The sequence below is a fragment of the Lucilia sericata genome, unplaced genomic scaffold (assembly GCF_015586225.1).
Source record: "Lucilia sericata isolate MDLA Ls3-8-SP2 unplaced genomic scaffold, ASM1558622v1 Contig000355F_arrow, whole genome shotgun sequence".
NCBI classification, from domain to species: Eukaryota; Metazoa; Arthropoda; class Insecta; order Diptera; family Calliphoridae; genus Lucilia; species Lucilia sericata.
In genome coordinates, this window is record NW_023994375.1 from 235,262 (window position 1) to 258,795 (window position 23,534).

General features: G+C 31.6%; 1 protein-coding gene across 9 annotated transcripts in view; it reads right to left on the reverse strand.

Annotated features, from left to right (window-relative positions):
- Window positions 1–23,534, reverse strand: part of LOC119604039 (tropomodulin) — a 59,980-nt gene that overhangs the window by 10,220 nt on the left and 26,226 nt on the right. For 3 of the 9 annotated variants that reach the window (XM_037956373.1, XM_037956372.1, XM_037956371.1), the window contains exons 1-6: window positions 9,541–9,809; window positions 9,313–9,465; window positions 8,633–9,145; window positions 7,570–7,821; window positions 7,348–7,495; window positions 2,868–3,300 (exon numbers count right to left, since the gene is read on the reverse strand). In XM_037956373.1, coding sequence (XP_037812301.1) covers window positions 2,868–3,300; window positions 7,348–7,495; window positions 7,570–7,821; window positions 8,633–9,145; window positions 9,313–9,465; window positions 9,541–9,675 — 1,634 coding nt within the window. In that variant the 5' untranslated portion in view covers window positions 9,676–9,809. Of the gene's footprint in view, window positions 1–2,867; window positions 3,301–7,347; window positions 7,496–7,569; window positions 7,822–8,632; window positions 9,146–9,312; window positions 9,466–9,540; window positions 9,873–10,019; window positions 10,041–23,534 lie in introns of those variants that run through there. The other 6 variants (XM_037956377.1, XM_037956376.1, XM_037956375.1 and 3 more) reach the window with 5 other exon arrangements.

Here is a 23,534-nt window from a genome sequence, read left to right on the forward strand (position 1 = left end):
AGAATGTAGAAATGCTCTAAATGATATTATGGGACTATTTACAATAAGGCTGTTTAAGGTACCAGGACACTGTAATGTACAGAAGCCCAATCTAAATAGAAGTCACAATAGGGTAAAAAGCCACTTATTTGTAACTATTATAGAGTGTCTTTTTGAAAGAAAACTGTCTTGAAAGGGTAAATTGGTAGAGGAAAGGTGCAATCAAGATACTTCCCTATAAAAGTTATTGGAGAACATGATCCATTTAGGTAATCTCCTGTATACATTATTGTAGTACATGATCCGTTAAGTAGTCATATGTCATATGTAGTGCAGGCGTAGGTCATGTTTATTACACACATAGAACCAAGTTTCGGATGTAAAACATAGATGGATTACTTGGTCCTCACCTAGGACATCACAATGTTAATGTTGTAATTTGTTTTCCATATATTTGGATTTGTTTTGGACCAGTCCTAGTACTTTGAGGAGTACTCTATTCACGCATGTGCGGAGTAGTCTCAATTTTTGTAGGATTATTGCATTGTATAGATGTAGTGTAAGGACTCTAATAAGGTTTTTTTAGACCCTATCAGAGTCCTCATACCGGACTTCTACAGGTTATGCGAGGATATTGAAAAGCTAGAAACGTTTGCCATTCATTGTGTTAGAAAGCAAAGTCTCAGACGAAAATTGGGTTGCAAAAAAGTTCCATGACGAATTGGAAAATATCGCTGGGATAAACCCACATTATAATAGACATTTTCGTTTAGATGCGGTTTCTGATCTCTTATTTTAAATCGTTCGAGATCTGTATCTCAATAATATCAGGGACCAGGCCAAGGACTTTATTTCCTTTTTCTTGTTTTTCTATTTAATCTCTATTCTATTCTTGTTGAAAGTCATATGCTGAAGTCAAATGTGGTGCGATATTGCCCATCAATATAAAATATTAGTAGACATTTCAACCTCCGAAACCAGATTTAATAGAAAAATTCTGGTCTATTCATAATAAAAAATGTAAAAAAGTAAAGTGCAGCCAAACATAGAACTAGAACTGAACTAGAACTGAACTAGAATTGAACTAGAACTGAACTTGAACTGTACTGAACTAGAACTGAACTAGAACCGAACTAGAACTGAACTAGAACTGAACTAGAACTGAACTAGAACTGAACTAGAACTGAACTAGAACTGAACTAGAACTGAACTAGAACTGAACTAGAACTGAACTAGAACTGAACTAGAACTGAACTAGAACTGAACTAGAACTGAACTAGAACTGAACTAGAACTGAACTAGAACTGAACTAGAACTGAACTAGAACTGAACTAGAACTGAACTAGAACTGAACTAGAACTGAACTAGAACTGAACTAGAACTGAACGGGAACTGAACTAGAACTGAACTAGAACTGAACTAGAACTGAACTAGAACTGAACTAGAACTGAACTAGAACTGAACTAGAACTGAACAAGAACTGAACTAGAACTGAACTAGAACTAAACTAGAACTAAACTAGAACAGAACTAGAACTGAACTAGAACTGAACTAGAACTGAACTAGAACTGAACTAGAACTGAACTAGAACTGAACTAGAACTGAACTAGAACTAGAACTGAACTAGAACTGAACTAGAACTGAACTAGAAATGAACTAGAAATGAACTGGAACTGAACTAGAACTGACATTTTCGTTTAGATGCTATAATGAGGTTTCTGATCTCTTATTTTAAATCGTTCGAGATCTGTATCTCAATAATATCAGGGACCAGGCCAAGGACTTTATTTCCTTTTTCTTGTTTTTCTATTTAATCTCTATTCTATTCTTGTTGAAAGTCAAATGCTGAAGTCAAATTGCCCATCAATATAAAATATTAGTAGACATTTCAACCTCCGAAACCAGATTTAATAGAAAAATTCTGGTCTATTCACAATAAAAAATGTAAAAAAGTAAAGTGCAACCAAACATAGTGGCGCAGTTACCCCCTAAAATTATTTTTAAGATTTTGCTTATTGTTCATATTTTTTAAATGTTTCTTTAAAATGAAAATGTTTTATAGGTTTTTAGTTTTGATAAAAATTAAAAAAAAAAATCATAAACTTAACAACATCCCTGTCAAATATGAATGTGAAAAGTGTGTCAAAGTTATTTACAAGAAGAAAAAAAAGAGAATATCACATAAATGTATTAAGTATTTTAATGAAATGATGAATGAAGGCCACCTTACATGACATTAAAAAAAAACATGACTGATGACAACAAAAGCCCCAAAAAAACACCAAAATGAAGATGACAATGAAGATTTTCACATGATGTTAAAGTTTAATAAAAAAAAACAAAAGTTCAACATCATAGGAAAACAAAACGAATGTTAAGAAAAAAAATTAATAAAAATATATGTATAACCATCTTAAAAATTAAATACAAAATATACAAAATAAACTACAATAAGGAAAATTAATGTAATATATATGTACAAGAGATATTGGTCGGCAAAGAAAAAAAGTTAAAATGATAAATTAAACAAAAACAAAAAGAAAAAAACTATACGATTTGGTAGGTAGTAGAACAACGAACGAAAGAAAGAACATTGACTGTAATAAACTGTTAAAGGGTGTGGTGTAGTAGTGGAGTTTACAATTTCTTGGTAAGAACAGAAAGGAAAAAAAAAAAAACATCTAAGCTTTTATACAAGTGAGTATATTTGTGTGTATTGTTGTAAGTAGAACGCTGTTTATTTTCCTAGCAGCTGGAGGTGTATTCTGTTTATGTAATTTGTACAGGAATGTAGTTTTATATTCGTTGGTGTATATTTCGCTTGACATATTTAGATGACTGACTGTATTTGTTTTTTTTTTTTTTTTTTAGCTGATAAACTAACTCACGTATGGGATTTATAGCTGGTTAAATCTTCATTATAAGCTGGCATATCATTCAAATTGGCAGCATTGCTATTCGATCTCATAGAAGTTGATGACGATGAAGAAGAAATTAAACGATTGCTTTGATCTTCTTCGTAATCAAAATCATAATCAAATACATTATTACCGCCACCACGGATAACCATATTATCCGGATCGATCTCAACCTCATAATCCTCCTGTGGAGGTTGTGGTGATGGTGAGGGAGATGGTGTTAGGGCACCACCTCTAATTACCATATTATCAGGGTCAACCTCAACATCATAATCGATACGCGGTATGGGCGAAGGTGAAGGCGATGGTGTTACCGTTGGTGGAGCTATATACTCCATACCAATATTAGCCGGTGGTAAAATAAGTTTTGGCAAGTTGGGTTTCAACTTTTGTACACGTACAACTATTTGTAGTTAAAAGAAGTTTTAAATTGTTGCATGATGATGTATTATAAGACAAACATTGGTTTGGAATTTTTGAGATTATTTTGAATTTTTTTTTGGTTAATTTACACGTGTTACAAATAGTTATGTTGATTTTTTTTATATTACAAGAAATAATAAATAAAAATAAAATTAATTAATGATATTAAGTTAATTATTTTAAATTATCTAAAAAAAAATCTATTAAAAAAATTAACGCAACAAAAAAAAAAAAAAACAATTGGATAAATTATTACAGGACATATATGATGAGTTTAGATTGTTTAAGAGAGAGAAAAAAACAATAAAACGACCATTATTATTGTATGAGTATTAAACAAAACTAGTAAAAACATCGGGATCAACTATCTCAACTACAAATAAATTTAAATGTAATAAAAAAGGGATTTTTTATATCATGTTTTAGAATAAACACAACAACTATGGGATGAGATTAATGTAAATAACATAAAGTGAGAAAAAGCAATGTAAATGTTTAAGAGTCTATGTAGATTAATAATACAATTTAAAAGAGTTTTGATGTTATGTAACGCGTTAACGAAAAGTCCCTTTATCTTTTTAATTTAAAACTATGTATATATTTTTTATAAAATATTTAAATATTTAACTGTTTAGATTTATTTTTATAGAAATATATAACAATAAACAAATTTAACTTTTAACACTTAAAATTTTATTTGCAACAAGAACACATTACACTTTTTTTGGACGTAGACTTTTACTTTCACCACGATTTTTAAACGTTTGTTTTATTCACCATTAGACGCTCATAAAACGCTTAGTAATCCATTAAGGGGGTTATTTAACATAATTGTTTATTACCTGTTAACCGCCAAAGAGTTTGGGTTTCTGTATTGCATAATATTTGTTTAACAGATTTATAAAAAGAAATTTAAAATTTAGTAGTAGATTGGGTAAATTTTGAAAATTGTTTAATGAAAAAGTTTCATAAAAACTACTTTTGTGTTTCCTTTTCTAAAAAATTGTAATCCAAAGTCACTTGTTAGGTGCTGGAGCAAAGGTTTTAAATGTTATATTTGAAATTATCTTATTTTTCCTATATTTTGTTTAAAAAGTTTTGTAAATAATTATTTTGATATTGATAGAACTATAGATGATTTTGATCCCGAAATATCTGGGACCTTCAGAAAAACATATATAGTTGTAGTAGAACTAAACTATAAATGAACTAGAACTGAACTAGAACTGAACCAGAACTGAAATAGAACTGAACTAGAACAGAACTAGAACAGAACTAGAACAGAACTAGAACAGAACTAGAACAGAACTAGAACTGAACTAGAACTGAACTAGAACTGAACTAGAACAGAACTAGAACAGAACTAGAACAGAACTAGAACAGAACTAGAACTGAACTAGAACTGAACTAGAACTGAACTGAACTAGAACTGAACTAGAACTGAACTAGAACTGAACTAGAACTGAACTAGAACTGAACTAGAACTGAACTAGAACTGAACTAGAACTGAACTAGAACTGAACTAGAACTGAACTAGAACTGAACTAGAACTGAACGAACTGAACTAGAACTGAACTAGAACTGAACTAGAACTGAACTAGAACTGAACTAGAACTGAACTAGAACTGAACTAGAACTGAACTAGAACTGAACTAGAACTGAACTAGAACTGAACTAGAACTGAACTAGAACTGAACTAGAACTGAACTAGAACTGAACTAGAACTGAACTAGAACTGAACTATAACCAGAACTAGAACTGAACTAGAACTGAACTAGAAATGAACTAGAACTGAACTAGAACTGAACTAGAACTGAACTAGAACTGAACCAGAACTGAACTAGAACTGAAGTAGAATTTAACTAGAACTGAACTAGAACTGAACTAGAACTAGAACTGAACTAGAACTGAACTAGAACTGAACTAGAACTGAACTAGAACTGAACTAGAACTGAACTAGAACTGAACTAGAACTGAACTAGAACTGAACTAGAACTGAACTAGAACTGAACTAGAACTGAACTAGAAGTGAACTAGAACTGAACTAGAACTGAACTAGAACTGAACTAGAACTGAACTAGAACTGAACTAGAACTGAACTAGAACTGAACTAGAACTGAACTAGAACTGAACTAGAACTGAACTAGAACTGAACTAGAACTGAACTAGAACTGAACTAGAACTGAACTAGAACTGAACTAGAACTGAACTAGAACTGAACTAGAACTGAACTAGAACTGAACTAGAACTGAACTAGAACTGAACTAGAACTGAACTAGAACTGAACTAGAACTGAACTAGAACTGAACTAGAACTAGAACTGAACTAGAACTGAACTAGAACTGAACTAGAACTAGAACTGAACTAGAAATGAACTAGAACTAGAACTGAACTAGAACTGAACTAGAACTGAACTAGAACTGAACTAGAACTGAATTAGAACTGAACTAGAACTGAACTAGAACTGAACTAGAACTGAACTAGAACTGAAATAGAACTGAAATAGAACTGAACTAGGACTGAACTAGAACTGAACTAGAACTGAACTAGAACTGAACTAGAACTGAACTAGAACTGAACTAGAACTGAACTAGAACTGAACTAGAACTGAACTAGAACTGAACTAGAACTGAACTAGAACTGAACTAGAACTGAACTAGAACTAGAACTGAACTAGAACTGAACTAGAACTAGAACTGAACTAGAACTGAACTAGAACTGAACTAGAACTGAACTAGAACTGAACTAGAACTGAACTAGAACTGAACTAGAACTGAACTAGAACTGAACTAGAAATGAACTAGAACTGAACTAGAATGGAACAAGAACTAAATTAGAACTTTTGCTAGATTTATGTATGTCAAATCATTACATTGCCATTACATGTCCACTTTACTGGTCTGAGCTATTAACATCTGGATTACAAGTGTAATTCAATTCAACTTTTAGAACTACCAAAAGTTTAAAACTCAAAGTTTCGCATAAAAGTCTTAGGTCATAGAAAAGTAAAAAAACTTTTAAAAAACTCGTTAAAGAATAAAATAGGAAAACAGTATTAAATCCTATTAAGTATAGAATAAAATAAAAGAAAAGTGAATAAATATTTAATATAATTGTGATTTATGTGATAAATTTTAAATTTCTTTTTCATCTGTATCCTTTGAACTCTTTGTTATAACTAAAGCATCCGCAACAGTGAGTGGTGATGATGGCTGCTGTAATGGTGCAGTGAAACATGTCGATGATGTCGATGACAATGATAAATTGTTGCTGACATTATTTGCATTTGAATCAAAGTTATGCATATGATTATTACAAATGCTATTGCCAATGTTAGCACTAGCAATACTATTATTATTTTTATGATTTGATGATAAATTATTAACAACAATATTTGTTGTAGCTATATCAGACGTTTTTGCATAAAATTTCTCCTTTACATCATATGCTTCAATGGAAGATAATGTAGCTGATAATGCTGCTGGTGGTGGTGATGGTTGAGATGATGATGATGTTGCAACGTTATCATTTACATTTGTATCAAAAGTTGTTTTATCATTGTTATTATTAATATTGCTGAACGCAGTATTATGATCATTATTTACATTGTTATGATTCTCATTAGGTAATAAATTTGCATTAGATGATGAAGATGCTAATTCATCAATTTGAATTTTATCATTTTCAAATGCAGCTGATTGTTGAGCTAATGATGCTTGAATTGATTGTAATGGTGGTGGTGGTGATGATGGTGAAGATTTAACTAAATCTGTATCACTTTCACCTAAATTTTTGAATAAACAATTGTAATAGCTGAAGTTTGTAGTTAAAAAAAATCTCACAAAATAACAGGGGAAACTTAAAACTAAACCTAAGGGAACTTAACAACACACCTAGAGAAATCCTTTAAAAAGAAAACCACAAAAAGCCAACGTTGACTGACACCTTTATAAAGTTCATAAAAGGTTTTTTTTTGGGGGGAAAAATATATTTAATAGTAAAAAATTTAGTATAAAATGGTACTTACTTCTGTCAATATTACGTTGCAAATGTGCAGCAACTCTATGACGGGCATCGTTGAATTCAAGATGAAGACCCAGTCTAAGCAGTGATGTGTTCTTTTCCACTAAATCCGTGATTTCCATTTCAATTTTATTGCCCAAAACTTGTGATCGCTTTTGAAAGTCATAATATTATTATAAGTTTAATTAAAGAATAATTATAATGAATTTAAAAAGCTAAAACTTACCTGATTAGAAGCTCTGAATTCTTCAATGGTGCGACATTTAAGGAGGGCTTTAACTAATTTTACTATAACAGGTGGGCTTATGAAATTTGTTTCGACATTTAATACTCTCAAGGTTTTGCTTTTCTCAATGGCCTCGGCCAATAATAAAGCAGTCTTATCGGTTAGACCCACATTTGTCAAAGACAAAACTTCCAAATGTTCATTTTGAGGCAGTGCTTCAATTAATTGCTCCAATTTCTCATCAGAAATGTTCTATTGAAAGGAAATAATGTAAAATTATTGTAATTATGACTTGTCGTAAATAGAGCAATTAGTAGAGAAGATATTTTTCGTTAGTTAATAGATAACTCTATAGAGTAGTTCATAAACTAGTTTTATTCGTAGACTAATATGAAGATTAGTTCGTAGAATAGTCAGTCGACTACCCAATAGACTTTTTCATAGACTTGTCAAAAACATAATCAATTGACTAGTTTATAGTCTAGTCACTTGACTAGTCCACTAGTTTATAGTCTAGTCACATTTCTTATACCAGCCAATAGATTAGTTCATAGAGTATGTTGTACATAGGTTAGTTAATAGACTAGTCCACAGATTTGTCAATAAAATACGATTGTCAAAAGACCAGTGCATAGACTAATCAATAGAACAGTCAATAGATTAGTTCATAAAGGAGTCAACAGACTAGTCAATAGACTAATCCATTGAATAATTCGCGGACTAGTCTATAGATCAGTGCAAAGAGTAGTCAATAAACTTGTCTATAGACTGGTTAAGAGACTAGTCCATAGATTATGGAATAGGGTAGTCCATAGACTGGGAAATATTATATTTAATAGACAACAGAGTAGTACATAGATTTTCTCATAGTCAAATCAATAGATCAATCAACAAACTACCAAATATGCTTGTCAACAGACTAGTCTATAGAGTAGACTACTTTTTCAACTATAGCTCATGAACTAGCCTGTGTACTATTTGTTGGAAGTACTGTTAGTACTGTTTCTGGCACGTAGGAGTCGTTGGCTCCTATTTTTTTTCACCAAATATCTCTTAAACTCACCTTAATATTATTTAAATTCAGTTCAATCAATTTCGAATCATCTTCCTTAACACGTTTAATCGATTCATCGACATCTGTATTATTGGGTGGATCCATGGGATAGACTTTTTGTTGTGTAGACTTTGTGATGCCATCCCAACCCAAACCAACTGGTTGACCTTTGTTCAATAAAGAGGCATGATATTGATCTTGATTCATCATCGAATGGAAACCCAAAATGGCAGCCAAATCAATAATTTCTTCTTGTGTAGCATCGCTCAAAGCCTGCTCATACTCTTCACCCATATCGATGGCAATCTTTTCCTCAGCTTCCAATTCACGTACATCCCGTGGTGGTGGTACCCATTTTTTACCACGAACCGTACCCTTAACATAGGGTTCGAATTCGGGTTCATCGGGTGTTTCTATCGCCTGTTTGTTAATGTGTTCAATAAGCTTTTTACGATTCAAGGGACCGGTAGATTCCTTGGTGCATTCATAACTGCAACGTTGATCTGGTGGCAAGAAAGAATCCTGTGATAAAATAAAAAATACAGTTTAGCGTTTTGAAATTTTAAAAGTTATATGTATAATTTGTCCCATTCACAGTGGGTGTCTTAGCATTGTATCGTTGTATTTCCTAAAATAACGTTATAATGCTACGATAGCGCTTGTGAATAGTATGAATGTTTTAAACTTACATCAGGATCAACTTCTTTGGCCAAAATATTAATTTCTTCAGGTGATAATTGTGCCAATAAAGCTTCAACATCCACTTCATCATATTCACTTAAATCTTTGCCATACAACTTGGCGGGTGTAGTTAATGTTGTAGTTTTTGTGGTTGATGAAGTCTGTAAATAAAAAAAAGAATACAATTAATAAATAAAGAGGAAAATAAAATATAATTTTAAAATTTAAATAAATACTTTTCTTAAGGCTAAATTGTTGGGTGGCTGAGGAGCTTTTCTTTTAACTTGGGGCACAGGACGTAATTTTATTCTTTGGAATTCTGGTATATCACTAGATGTATGATGGCTGTTAGAATTCTTTTTATTCTCCATATTAATATGATTGTTATTTATTTAATATGTTTTTTCAAAACTCAGTTAAATAATATATTACTTGCTTACAGCACTAGGGAAATAAAACTAAACTATAGGTATATACTTTGCCCAAAGGTCAAGCGTAAAACCTTAAAAAACTTTTTTAATATGAAAAGAAATACAGTTCCGTCATATTTCCCAAATAAGAAAATATTGTGCGGTTAATATTGCAAAATGTTGAAATGCGAAAAAAATCAATAAAAATAATTTACACAAAATCCAATTATGCAAAATTGTTTAAAAATAACTATTGAATAAACACTAATTTTAACATTTAAACACGAATTCTGCTCATAGCTTACCATATCTACTTGTAATATTTATAGTTAACAAAAAAGTTAAAAAAACTTAAAACTTTTTTATTGCCACACTTTAAAATTATTAGACGTTAGAGTTAGTTTGTTGTTACAAGCTGTCGTTTAAGCTTTACAACTGCAACTGATTTGTTGAATCATACTCAAACTAAGTTGAGCTCTTAACTTACTCAAAAAAACAACAGTTTCAAAGGTAGACAGTCGGACTGACAGACAGACAGTCAGTGTAACTTCGACGGACATTTGGGCAAAACCTCAAATTCATAAATACATATAATAAAATCAAATAGAAGTTTTTTATAAAGAAAAAAAAAAAAAAAATAAATAAAATAAAAGCATAAAATAAGAGAAGAAAAAGGTTTTAAAGCTAATTTTGTTTTGCTTCTTTCATTTTTCATTTCATTACCCATGTCAGTTGGTCAACAAAGAATATTAAACTGTGTAACACTATACAGTACAAGTAATAAAACTACGTCGGCATATACGAAATTTAAATACCCAACTATAAAATTAGAAATTTAGCTATAAAAAGAAATGATCACACACCCATTTAGGTAATTAAAGGGTTTTGTTTTTGGTAGGGAAATTTAAATCGTTAAGATTTAGTTTTAAGATTGATCAAATGAAATTTTAAAGATAAAAAGTTTGAAAGTTTTTAACATTTGAAATTTTTCTTTGAGTAACACCCAAAATTCTCTACATAAATGGTTGATATATTGGTTATATCCCCCAAAAAACATATTTTTGGATATAACTCGATAACATAGTTCTCAAATGAAAGGTCTTTCCTTTATCATTCTTTAATAACCGATACTTTTTAAGTCATAACTTTCTTTTAGGATTTCGTCATATTACCGTTGCCGATAGCATATCTGTTACTGATCCATTATTTTGAACCAGGGTCCGAAACTTAAGTTCAAAATTTTAGGTAGTTCGGACAAATTCATGAAATGTTTTGCGTGTACGCCGTCTGCCTTGGCGTCCGCTCCTTTATGAGTGGCAAAGAACACGCTGTCTATGAACAAATTCTTTGCTTAAGTACCTAGGCCATCTAATAATCCATACTTTTGGAATCATCTTCTAACCAATAGAACAGTATTCAGACTAGTCAAAATACTATTCCATAGACTAGTCAAGAAACTAGTCCATAGACTAGTCAATATACGAGACCTTAGGCTAGTCAGTGAATAAGTGTGAATATAGACTAGACTATTCCATAGACAAGATCATTGACAAGTCCATGGACTGTAGATCAGTTAATAGACTAATCCATAGACTAGACCATATACTACACAATAGACCAGGCTTGGGGGGTAATGACTACATTTTCAATTACAATTATATTTGAAGTAATTAATTACACAAAGTAATTAATTACAAGGTCAATTACACATTACAAGTAATTGTAATTGGAAAAATTTCAATTACAAGTAATTGTAATTGGAAAAATTTCAATTACAAGTAATTGTAATTGGTTATTGTTCAATTACACATTACAAGTAATTGTAATTGACCTTGTAATTAATTACTTTGTGTAATCATTACCCCCATGCCTGCAATAGACTACACAGATGGAAAACCCGGTTTAAAAGTTCAGAAATTGATACAATCCGTTGTCAAAAGTGAGCTTACCACGTTTGTTAATATTTAGACAACGGATGTGTATAAAATGTAAATAACAACCAGTTATCATTTTGACACCCACCGTTGTAATTTTGACAACACATCGTTGTTTTTGCAACAACACATTGTTGTCATTTCGATTACGTTTTGTGTCATTTCGGCAATGCATCGCTGTGATTTCAACAACGAATCGTTGTCGTCGTCACTTTTATTATTTTTTGTTTGTTTTGATAACGTCGTGTATTTTTTATATTTTTGTTATTCATTTCACAACTATCCGTACATACTTTGACAACGGATGTTATTGAAAAATTATAAACACTTTGGTGTCAATTTGCTACCAGGCGTGTATAATTCTGAAACGTATTTTTTTTCCTTTGTGTAGTCAAGAGGTCTAGACTAGTCGATAGCAAACTAGTTGCTATTGTTTCGGCAACAGCACCTAGAGACTATATGGTAGACCAAAGTTCGACATACATATTTTCCTTACACATATGGGACACACTGCAGTAGATCAGAGTAAACCCTGAAAAATATCCCTACAAAGAAGGCAACTTTATTGATAATAAATGACAGAAATACTGTGCATCCGTACCCGTTCACATAGAGATTTCATTCGACACATACATAAGTATATGTGACTAAAGTCGGGCCCATACCCCTATGACTCATTCTGCATTTTGTTCCTATGACATCAACTTTTTCTCTATATACATATATAGTTCCCGAAGTCACTCCACTCCAGCAATATCATCGGAATCTTATCCCTTGGATCAGACTTCCAACCACCATTCTCTTCCACTAATTTGGGATTCATCCACCCGAATCCTGAGGGTCATGTACTCCCACAGACTAGATAGGTACTCTGGTGAAACGCCGAGTTAAATAACCGCGATGAATCATTTGATACCGCCATTTTCTAGTCTGGGCATACTAGAGGTTGCAGCACATCTATTATGCTGGATTGCAATAACACCAAGGTGTGAGCGGGGCACTAGGTAACATGCCCCGGGAACAACTCAGTTTGTACAATATTTAACTATATTTTATTAAAAACTAAACTTAGTACACCAACTTTTTTAAAGTAGGAACTCCAAAACAACACAGATGTGTTTGGTTTACTATATGGGATATAGTATATTTGATATTTTCCATGAAGTAGTTCAACGTCTTTTTTCCTTCTGCTTGACTTTGTCAAACGTAGGAAATCAGTTGGTTTTGGGAAGAAACAAAAATGTTGAAAAAAAAACTCTTAACATTTAGTAGGTAAGCAGCTCAAAACAACAATTGGCAGTCAGCAAGCCAACAAAGAAAACATGTATAAATAAGAAAATAAAAGTCAAAACAAAAGTAGTAAACAATAAACCAGCAAGTTTAAAAAAAGGGTACGGCCAAAATAAAACTACATTAAATTAACAGAAACAAAAAAATATATATAAATAAATGCATAATGTTGAACCTTTAGCACTTTTGGAAAAAAGGTAAAGTTTACGTTTTTAAGTTTATAAACCAAATGTTATTTGTTGGCTTAAGTTTCCCCTTCTACCCATAAAGCTATCGTCGGTTGGATGTTTCGAACACTTGAAAGATTTCTAAAAAAAAAAAATAACAATAAAGTGTAAAATTTGTGGTTGGGGAAGGTTTTTACCGGTTTTTGGTTGTTGTTTTTGTTATTGTTACCTTGTTGCTCTTTTGTTCAAGTGATTTAATATTGTTTTCCGTTGTTTCTTTCTACTTTATAAGGGATCACGTCCGAAACAGTCGTGAGTCATATAATTAATTGTTTTTTTTTTTGTTTAAAACTAAAGAAATTTAACAATGACGTTTGTTTTTGGGAGGGAGTTAAATAAATTCCTGTATTAGAAAAATGTAATAGTAATGTCACGATTTTAAAGAAAACATGAAAAAAATGTTTTATATTTTCCTTAAGCCACTTAAACATTTTTAAGCACGAATATTTAAACAATAAAAAGAAAATATAATTAAGAATTTAATGCGCTTTTAGAAATTTAGTTTAACCATAACTATTTCGATATAAACCAAATATTATATTAACAAATAAGCCATATTTGACCGCAAACCAAAAAAAAATATTTGCTTAATAGCAATTGAAAACTCAATTTTCAATAAAATATGTAAAAACACAAGTAGCAGCAAACATATACTTATTATTGAACACATTATTCAATAAACCATCTGTCATTTTAATCTCCATCAATAGCTGTCAGTCATAAATATGAAAAAAATACATGCTCATAAAACAGAAATTTACATTATTTTTCTACAATTATTATGTGTGTAAGTAGTAGTATGCGGTAAAATTTCTACATACAGACAGTTTTTCCACAATTGAAAATTGTATGTCATGTAAAAAAATGTCACTTGACAGGAGGATTTTTTTTGTTGCGGCTGTTTAATTTGAAAAGGAAAAATGATAAATTAATGGGTTAAGCGGCTATTTAACACATGTCAAATTTTATATTTAATAAAATTATTAAATTGGCACAAAAGAGTTCAAGTGGAAGAATATTTAAACAAAAAAGAATCATGTGCAGATTATGAAAAAACCGGTAATATTATGTTTTGAAAAGAAAAATAAACAAACAAGGAATGCAAACGACTAGAATAGTGACCAAAACTTTTGTTAGCCATAGAAGAGAGAGAAAAGGATACCTACATAAAGTCTGCATAACATTTAAGTTCTCTTCTATTGACTTACAAGTAGGTATAATGACTTACATGTAATCAGAGAGAAAAGGATAGCTACATACCGTCTGCATTATATTTAAGTTCTTTTATAATGACTTACATGTAATCAGGCAAGTAAGTTCTTTATTTTGGTTTTTGCAGTATTATTTTCACCTTTACTTTGATCGCTGGCAGAAAGAAAACAGTTTTTCTTTTAAGCAGTGGCATCGTGAGTAAGACAGCGTTCCAACGTGCAAGAAGCTTAGATTTTTTTGTGCGTAAAACAAAACAACTTTCTAACTACTTATTTGTAAGTAGTTATTTATGTAGTTATTTGTAAGCAAGCGCGGTAAGTACTTGCCATCGCCGTGTTAAAATAATGAGTTAAAATGCGGTTTTATTAGCTTTTAACGCAGTACTTATCTATATAAGCTTTTGCTGGAAATATGTCGAGTCTGAAAGTAAGTACTTACATATATATTATTTTTAAGTCATTACTAGTGGCCTCCGAAAGGTTAGTGGTTAGTATTCTAGTCTGTAGAGATCGGAGGTGGTGGGTTCGATTCAAACCTAAGGCACTCGTTAAGGACCGCACAACAGGCCCGATAGAGGTCTAGGTGTATCTTCGGATTTGATGATATACATACCCCTTCAAAACTAACTAACGAACGAACGAACAACGAACGAACGAACGAACGAACGAACGAACGAACGAACGAACGAACGAACGAACGAAAAACGAACGAACGAACGAAACGAACGAACGAACGAACGAACGAACGAACGAACGAACGAACGAACGAACGAACGAACGAACGAACGAACGAAGAACGAACGAACGAAACGAACGAACGAACGAACGAACGAGAACGAACGAACGAACGAAAACGAACGAAAAACGAACGAACGAACGAACGAACGAACGAACGAACGAACGAACGAACGAAAACGAACGAACGAACGAACGAACGAACGAAACGAACGAACGAACGAAAACGAAAAACAAAACGAACGAACGAACGAAGAACGAAGAACAACGAACGAACGAACGAACGAACGAACGAAACGAACGAACGAACGAACGAACGAACGAACGAACGAACGAACGAACGAACGAAACGAACGAACGAACGACGAACGAACAACGAACGCGAACGAAACTAACGAACGAACGAACGAAAACGAACGAACGAACGAACGAACGAACGAAACGAACTAACGAACGAACGAAACGAACGAACAAGAACGAACGAAAACGAACGAACGAACGAACGAACGAACGAAACGAACGAACGAACGAAACGAAACGACGAAACGAACGAACGAACGAACGAAACGAACACTAACTAACGACGAACGAACTAAAGAACGAACTAACTAACTAACTAACTAACTAACTAACTAAGAACTAACTAACTAACTAAACTAACTAACTAACTAACTAACTAACTGAACTAATATTCAAAGCTAAACACTGTACTAACTAACTAACAACTAACTAACTAACGAACTAACTAACTAACTAACTAACTAACTAACTAACTAACTAACTAACTAACTAACTAACTAACTAACTAACTAACTAACTAACTACCTAACTACCTAACTAACTAACTAACTAACTAACTAACTAACTAACTAACTAACTATCTAACTAACAAAGTAACTAACTAACTAACTAACTAACTAATTACTAGACTTACTATTTTATAACAGAAACGAAGACTTGATGTTGTTTTCGCTTTGTCGCTTAATGGTTTGTTTTTGATTATCAGATCGATGCTGTAAAGTTCCTAGTTTTCGTTGTCGATTTCTGGAAACAACTTTTTTTGGAGATTCTAACTTGATCATGGTATCTTCATATAATATTTCTGATTCTACCATTTCAACATCCGATCTGCGCGCATTCATCGATCTTAAATAAAACGTTTACAACAAGAAAGCAGTATTCCAACAGTCAAAATAATACCGTTAGTTAAACTCCTTTTTTCTGCCAGTGAAAGCGCAATTATGTTTCCGGATGATCTAGTATCCAGTTCAAAATGTTTCTGGTTCAATTCAATATTAAAGGAACAGATTAAATGTCTTAAAAACATAATCTTTTTGCCAGTGAGTGTTAAATAATATTTCCAGATGATCTAGTATCAGTTCGAAATGTTAGAGATTCTTATTAAAGGACCAGAACTCTAGCTTTCGTATTAAAAACACATTTCGATATTGAAATTAAGCTAAAATGTCTGATATCGAATATCAGACATCATCCAAAAAAAGAGAATTACGATCAATTTTACTCGATCTCGAAGGCCGATATGACCGATACGTCAACCTGCTAAACTTCTTGAGAGTTTGAAAGAAATCCAAAATAAAACACATTTTTTTTGACGGGTTGAATACTGAGGAATTGAATTATGATAATAAGATCAAGTTAACATGTCTAATCCAAATTTTTAACAAAAAGCAGTTGAGAAAGCTATTATTCTCAAACTAATATCAAATGTTTAGGTATTTTTAAAAATGTTAAATACAAAATAATTTCTAATTAGAAATCTAAACCTTGTATTTGATTGTATACTGATTAAAAATAATAATTTGAGTAGCAATTCAAAATTTTCTTTGTACCCTATTTAGAGCATTCACAGTTCCTAAATAGAAAGAAATTTAATCTATTATGTTCAATTAAAAAGCTTTTCAATTCATGTTAGTAAAAATAACAAATAATTTTTAAAATTTAATTTCGCTAATAATTACAAATATTTAAACCTAGATTTTTTTTCAATAACCAGTATTTGCACAAGTTTATTTGTTTACATTTTGGCCAAAAACCAGTTCAGTTTTTTTTTTCATAAGTGGTAACTATGACTGAATATTTGGTACGAGATAAAGTACAAACTAGATATATGTATGTATGTACGAAAAATAGTACGTAGTATATGGCATAGAAATGACAAAGTATAAAACCATGTTGAATATAAAAACTAACAGCAGCACAGAAATTATGTCAAACCACAGTTTTTGTCATAGAGTATTATATATACATATATTTTGCCGATATCTATTTTTTGCACTCTAAGCTAAAACTAACAGCGTCATCAACATTGTCAACATCATCCTCCCATTTTTAGTGGATGTTAAGTTAAGCAAGCATATAACGAAAAGCTTTACAAACAAAAACAATATCAAATACTACTGCGAACTAATAAGTAATTCCAATTCCAGTTATGTTTAGATAAGAAAAAGTATATTATTGTTTGGTGGAAATAAAAAAAGTAAAAAAGAAATACTCTTTTGTGTCTGGTTGACTGACTGTATGACTTTGACTGTATCATATGAAATCACGTTTTCAGTTGGTTTTAATTACTTTGGGAACAAAACCAAAAAAATACAAGACAAGATAAAATAAAATCAGTTCATAAAATCTGTACGCTGTATTATTTATGATATTTGCGATAATGATAATTACCGTTGGTGTTTATTTTTATGCTCGCTCCAACGGTTTATGAGTACTGCTACTATTTTTGGCGTCATTTTTTTGTCACGTTTACTAAAGTGTAAGTGTGCTGTAATTTGGATTAAAATCTTTAGTAAATACTACTATTAGGATCCGTTACATATGACAGAGTGAAATTATTAGCTCGTATACTTTTAATGTTGAATAATTCATAAGTTTATTAAAGATTTGAAATCGTGTATGCGTGTGGATTTATGCAACAAAATACTTTTTAAATCATGTTTTTGAAGGAATTATATAAAAAACATAATTTTAATGACAAAACTTTATTTTTAAGCCGATTCTTTCATGTCAACAATTTAAGACAACTGCTTATATACTAGTCAACTGGTCAACACACAACACACTCTACAGAGTAGCCAATAGACTGGTCTGTAGACTAGCCAATAGACTGGTCTACAGACTAGTCTATAGACTGATCTATAGACTTGTTAACTGACTGGTCTATAGACTTGTCAACTGACTGATCTATAGACTAGTAAACTGATTCTCTATAGACTAGTAAACTGATTCTATATAGATTAGTCAACTGACTGGTCTGTAGACTAGTCAACTGACTGCTCTATAGACTAGTCAACTGACTGCTCTATAGCCTTGTAAACTGATTCTCTATAGACTAGTCAACTGACTGGTTTATAGAATAGTCAACTGACTGCTCTATAGAATAGTACTAGTCAACTGACTGATCTATAAACTAGCCAACTAACTGGTCTATAAACTAGTCAACTGACTGCTTTAAATACTAGTCAACTGACTGGTCTATAGACTAGTCAACTGACTGGTCTATGGACTTTTATATAATAGTAAACTGATTCTCTATAGACTAGTCAACTGACTGGTCTATGGACTTTTATATATTATAAACTGATTCTCTATAGACTAGTCAACTGACTGGCTTATAGACTAGTCAACTGACTGCTCTAAAGACTAGTCAACTGACTGCTCTATAGACTAGTGAACTGACTGGTCTATAGCCTAGTAAACTTATTCTCTATAGACTAGTCAACTGACTAGTTTATAGACTAGTCAACTGACTGGTCTATAGACTAGTCAACTGACTGGTATATAAACTAGTCAACTGACTGCTCTATAAACTAGTCAACTGACTGCTTTAAAGACTAGTCAACTGACTGCTCTATAGAATAGTCAACTGACTGCTCTATAGACTAGTCAACTGACTGGTCTATGGACTTGTATATATCATTGTAAACTGATTCTCTAAAGACTAATCAACTGACTGGCTTATAGACTAGTGAACTGACTGGTCTATAGCCTAGTAAACTGATTCTCTATAGACTAGTCAACTGACTGGTCTATAGACTAGTCAACTGACTGGTATATAAACTAGTCAACAGACTGGTCTATAGACTAGTCAACTGACTGCTCTATAGAATAGTAAACTGATTCTCTATAGACTAGTTAACTGACTAGTTTATAGACTAGTCAACTGACTGCTCTAAAGACTAGTCAACTGACTGCTCCAAAGACTAGTCAACCGACTGGTCTATTGACTAGTCAACTGACTGGTCTATAGACTAGTCAACTGACTGGTCTATAAACTAGTCAACTGACTGCACTAAAGACTAGTCAACTGACTGGTCTATAAACTAGTCAACTGACTGGTCTATAGACTAGTCAACTGACTGCTCTAAAGACTAGTCAACTGACTGTTCTATAGACTACTGAACTAACTGGTCTATAGACTGGACAACTGAATGGTTTATAGACTAGAAAACTGACAACACTAGTGTAGTATCTAGACAACATACTGAACTACTCACAGTAGGATTGTAGTATGCTAGACAATAGACTATGGTTTATGGGTCATAAACCTGGGTTCAAATTATCTCATTCGTGATCGAATAAGCTCAAAAATGAAAGTTAGGATCAGTTTATAATCTATTAAGAATGTAATGAAGAATAAAATATAAAAATTAAATTTTCGAATGAATCGAAGTAGAAACTCTTTTGAGAATATATTTCCGAAATCTGCCTAATGCATTTATATAATCTTGGTATGTTTATATGTATAACTCACCCATAGATAGACACTAATGAACAGTGTATTTTAATAAACTTTTTTAAATACCATTTTTAGTTTACAACCAAATAAATAAATATTTATTTAATATTAAGGAGAAAAAGAAAGTAAAACTTTAAATTACATATTACATTTTGCTAAACGAGCAAAAAAACAAATAACAACTATTTCTTTGACATCAAGTTAACGTAAAAACCAGAATTAAAATTTTTTAAAAAAAAAATAACTCAAGCCTTATTTGCTCTAAAACACTTTATTAACCCAAAACTTGGCTAGAAGTCAAAAACCAGTTTAAATGGTGTGTTTCTTATTTTATTCAGTTTTTTTATTTTTTGTATATTTTTTATATTTTGGTTGTGGTTTTAAGATGTGTTAACATGATTGACTACAATGACCACAACCAACTGCGTTAAAAATATCAACAAATAATAAGAGTTGAATGAAATAATGAAAAAGTAAAAGAAGATATGAAACCAACATAAATTATTTATTTCATGGTTTGGTGAAATTTTTTTCCACTTCTTTTTTCTGCCATTAAAGATGGGCAGATACTCGTTCGGACACAGCAGTCGGTCACTTGAAAAACATTACAATACATAAATCGAGTCTAGTTGATTTTTATAAGGGGTTTGTTTAGGTTTTACCATTAGCAGTTTCTTCAAAGGAAATAAATACCAACAATAATTATATATACGATGCGGTAATTTAAGTTCAGACTTGTAATATAGTCGTACCTTTAAAGAAATCACGTTTATACATTTAAAATCTTTACCTGTCTGTCCGTCTGTTGTTTTCTTGCCATTAATACTTGTGGCAGTCAATTAAACATGTTTTTTTCATGTTTAAGCCCTTTCTTTCCCAGTCCCACCTGGAAGGGTTACACATGAGTAACGAACCATAAAATTTGAAACACAAAAACCATAAGGTTTGACGTTGATATGTACGTAAATGGGAAGATATATATATCGTATTTTATGTACATGATCACGTTTTTTTGTTATAAACAATGAAAGGTTATTGTTGAATAAAATCTTAACTTCTTACAGAGGATTTTAAACATATTGATTTGAAAACTTTGTCAGAATTTTAAGAATTAAATGAGTTATTTTTAATTCATGAAATTTAAGAACCAAATCAGCTATTCAGCTATTTTGAAAACATATTTCAAGATCGAAATTAAGCTAAAATTCACTAGATTTCTTCTTCGATATCGTCCATGATCCCAAAATGGATAATTGCGTTACATTTTATTCGATCGTGTTGCGGTAATTCGGCTACTGATTCAAGTCTTTCTACAATTTTGAGAAAAGTCGTAATTCAGCTGAATCCGTTCAGAATTTTTCTATCACATATGGTTTTTGAGTTATTGCACCCTAAACTTGGAAAACCTCTGTTTTTGGTCACATTTATGACGCTATAATAGAGCGAAGATGTATTTGTTTATATTATCATCATAAAGTCCAATCTGTCGACTTTAAAGTAAAGGCTTAACTTCTGTTATATCATCTTCCTTGTTCAAGCTATCATAACCTAAAGAAATTTAATGTTTTTCCTACATTTCGACTTTATTTTACGACAAAATTATCCATCCTTTAGAAAAGTATGAGATTTCAAATTTTGTTTGCCCGTGTAATTATATTTCAAATCTAAAATTCCAGTCTTTTGCCATCAGGCCAAGGACTTAATCACTTCATAGACTTAAGATCACTTTGAAACTACAACTAATAGTATACATTTACTAAAACAAAAGTATCATTAACAATAAAAAACAAGTAAAAAAGTATAGTCGGGCGTGGCCGACCATATGATACCCTACACCAGTTATGAATATTAAATGTGATTTATTTTTCATAATAAAGCATTTATCTTCAATATTCCCTTGTTCCGATACATTTAAGCAATTTATGGATGAAAAACTAATTTTCTGAAAGAGGCTTTATATGGGGGCTAGGGGCAAATATGGACCAAGCCCGATAAAATTTTGTGAATATATTTATATTTACATAATATTTTATTGTGCTGAATTTCATCGCGATATTTGTGTTTATAAGCTAATTTGGGACATTCAAATAATTTTCTGAAGGGGACTTTGTATGGGAGCTAGGGTCAAATGTGACCTGAAATTTATGAAATTTGGCAGGGTCATCAAGACTTCTATAAAACTTAGTTGTGCCGTATTTTATCGATATATCTGTATATTTAACATAATTATGAGCTCAGAAGCCCTTTTCGGGGGGATCTGTTCTATGGGGGCTAGGTGAAATAATGGACCGATTTTAACCATTTTCAATAGGCTTCGTCCTTATGTCAAATAAAACGTGCGTGCCAAATTTCATCCAATTATCTTGAAAATTGCGACCTGTACCTTGCGCACAAGGTTTACATGGACAGCCAGCCAGACGGATGGACATAGCTTAATCGACTCAGAAAACGATTCTAAGCCGATTGGTATACTTTAAGGTGGGTCTAAGACGAATATTTTTGTATGTTACAAACATCAGCACAAATCCAATATACCCTCCCCACTAAAGTGGTGTAGGGTATAAGAATCAATATAAAGTAACCGATACTAAAAAATACTTTTACAAAATTTACAATTATTCATTATTTGTCCTTGATTATTTAAAATGATCACGTTTCGTTGTATACATATCAATCTCAATAGTTTCTAAAATACAACACTACAACACACCTAAAAACCAGATATTGATTCGAATGTTTTGTTTTTGAATGCTGTGAATATAAAAAAAAACAAATTTTTATTAAAAAAAAATATTCAACAATTGAAAAAAAAAACATCTATCTAAGTAATTCAAATGTAATTGTGATCATGTATGTTGAATAGCAATTGAGTTCATGGTTAAATTACTAATATTTTCATATCTATTTATATTTTTTTATATTTATGAATGTTTTTTTTTTTAGTTTTCTCTGCTTTTATGCAAAAACACGTACAAAATTTACTGATCGTCATCGTATTGTATATATGAAGCTATAGAGAGTTCATGAAAATATTGAAAACAGCCTCAACTGGGGGTCTCTATATAGCCACTATCCATATTTGTATAAGTTTATGTGTGATCAAATTTGATCTTTATATAACTGTTTAATGTGTGAAAGATGTTCAACCTATTAAATGACCTCATCATGTGAAACGTGTTTTTGAAAATAGTGGGAAAAATAAAGTACCAATATAAGTTTAACATTAAAATATGGTTCAAATACCTTTTGTTGTTAAGAAAAATATTAAATAATTTCTTGAAAATTATCTTAGAAAGTGAAGGTGTTTTAGTTGAGAAAAGTTAATGACAATATTATGAACTCGGGTCCGTTTTCCGAAGGAATTGTTCTAAATAAGACAATGATCATTAATTCCTTTATTCCAGAAATAATTCGGCAGTGTCGAGTCGAATCAATATCTTGTTTTTGTTGTGGTTTGTTCTTAATTTGTCACTGATGTTATTGTCTATAGAGCTGATTTAGTCATTGATATGTACTTAGCAGAGATCAAAAGAAATCTCCAGGTTCTAGTTCTTCGAAAATGAGGATGTTTAGAATAACAACGATAGCGATAGAACATTGATAACTTTATTCCTCTTACACGATCGATGTATGGAAACATACAAGATCGGAGCAAATGATC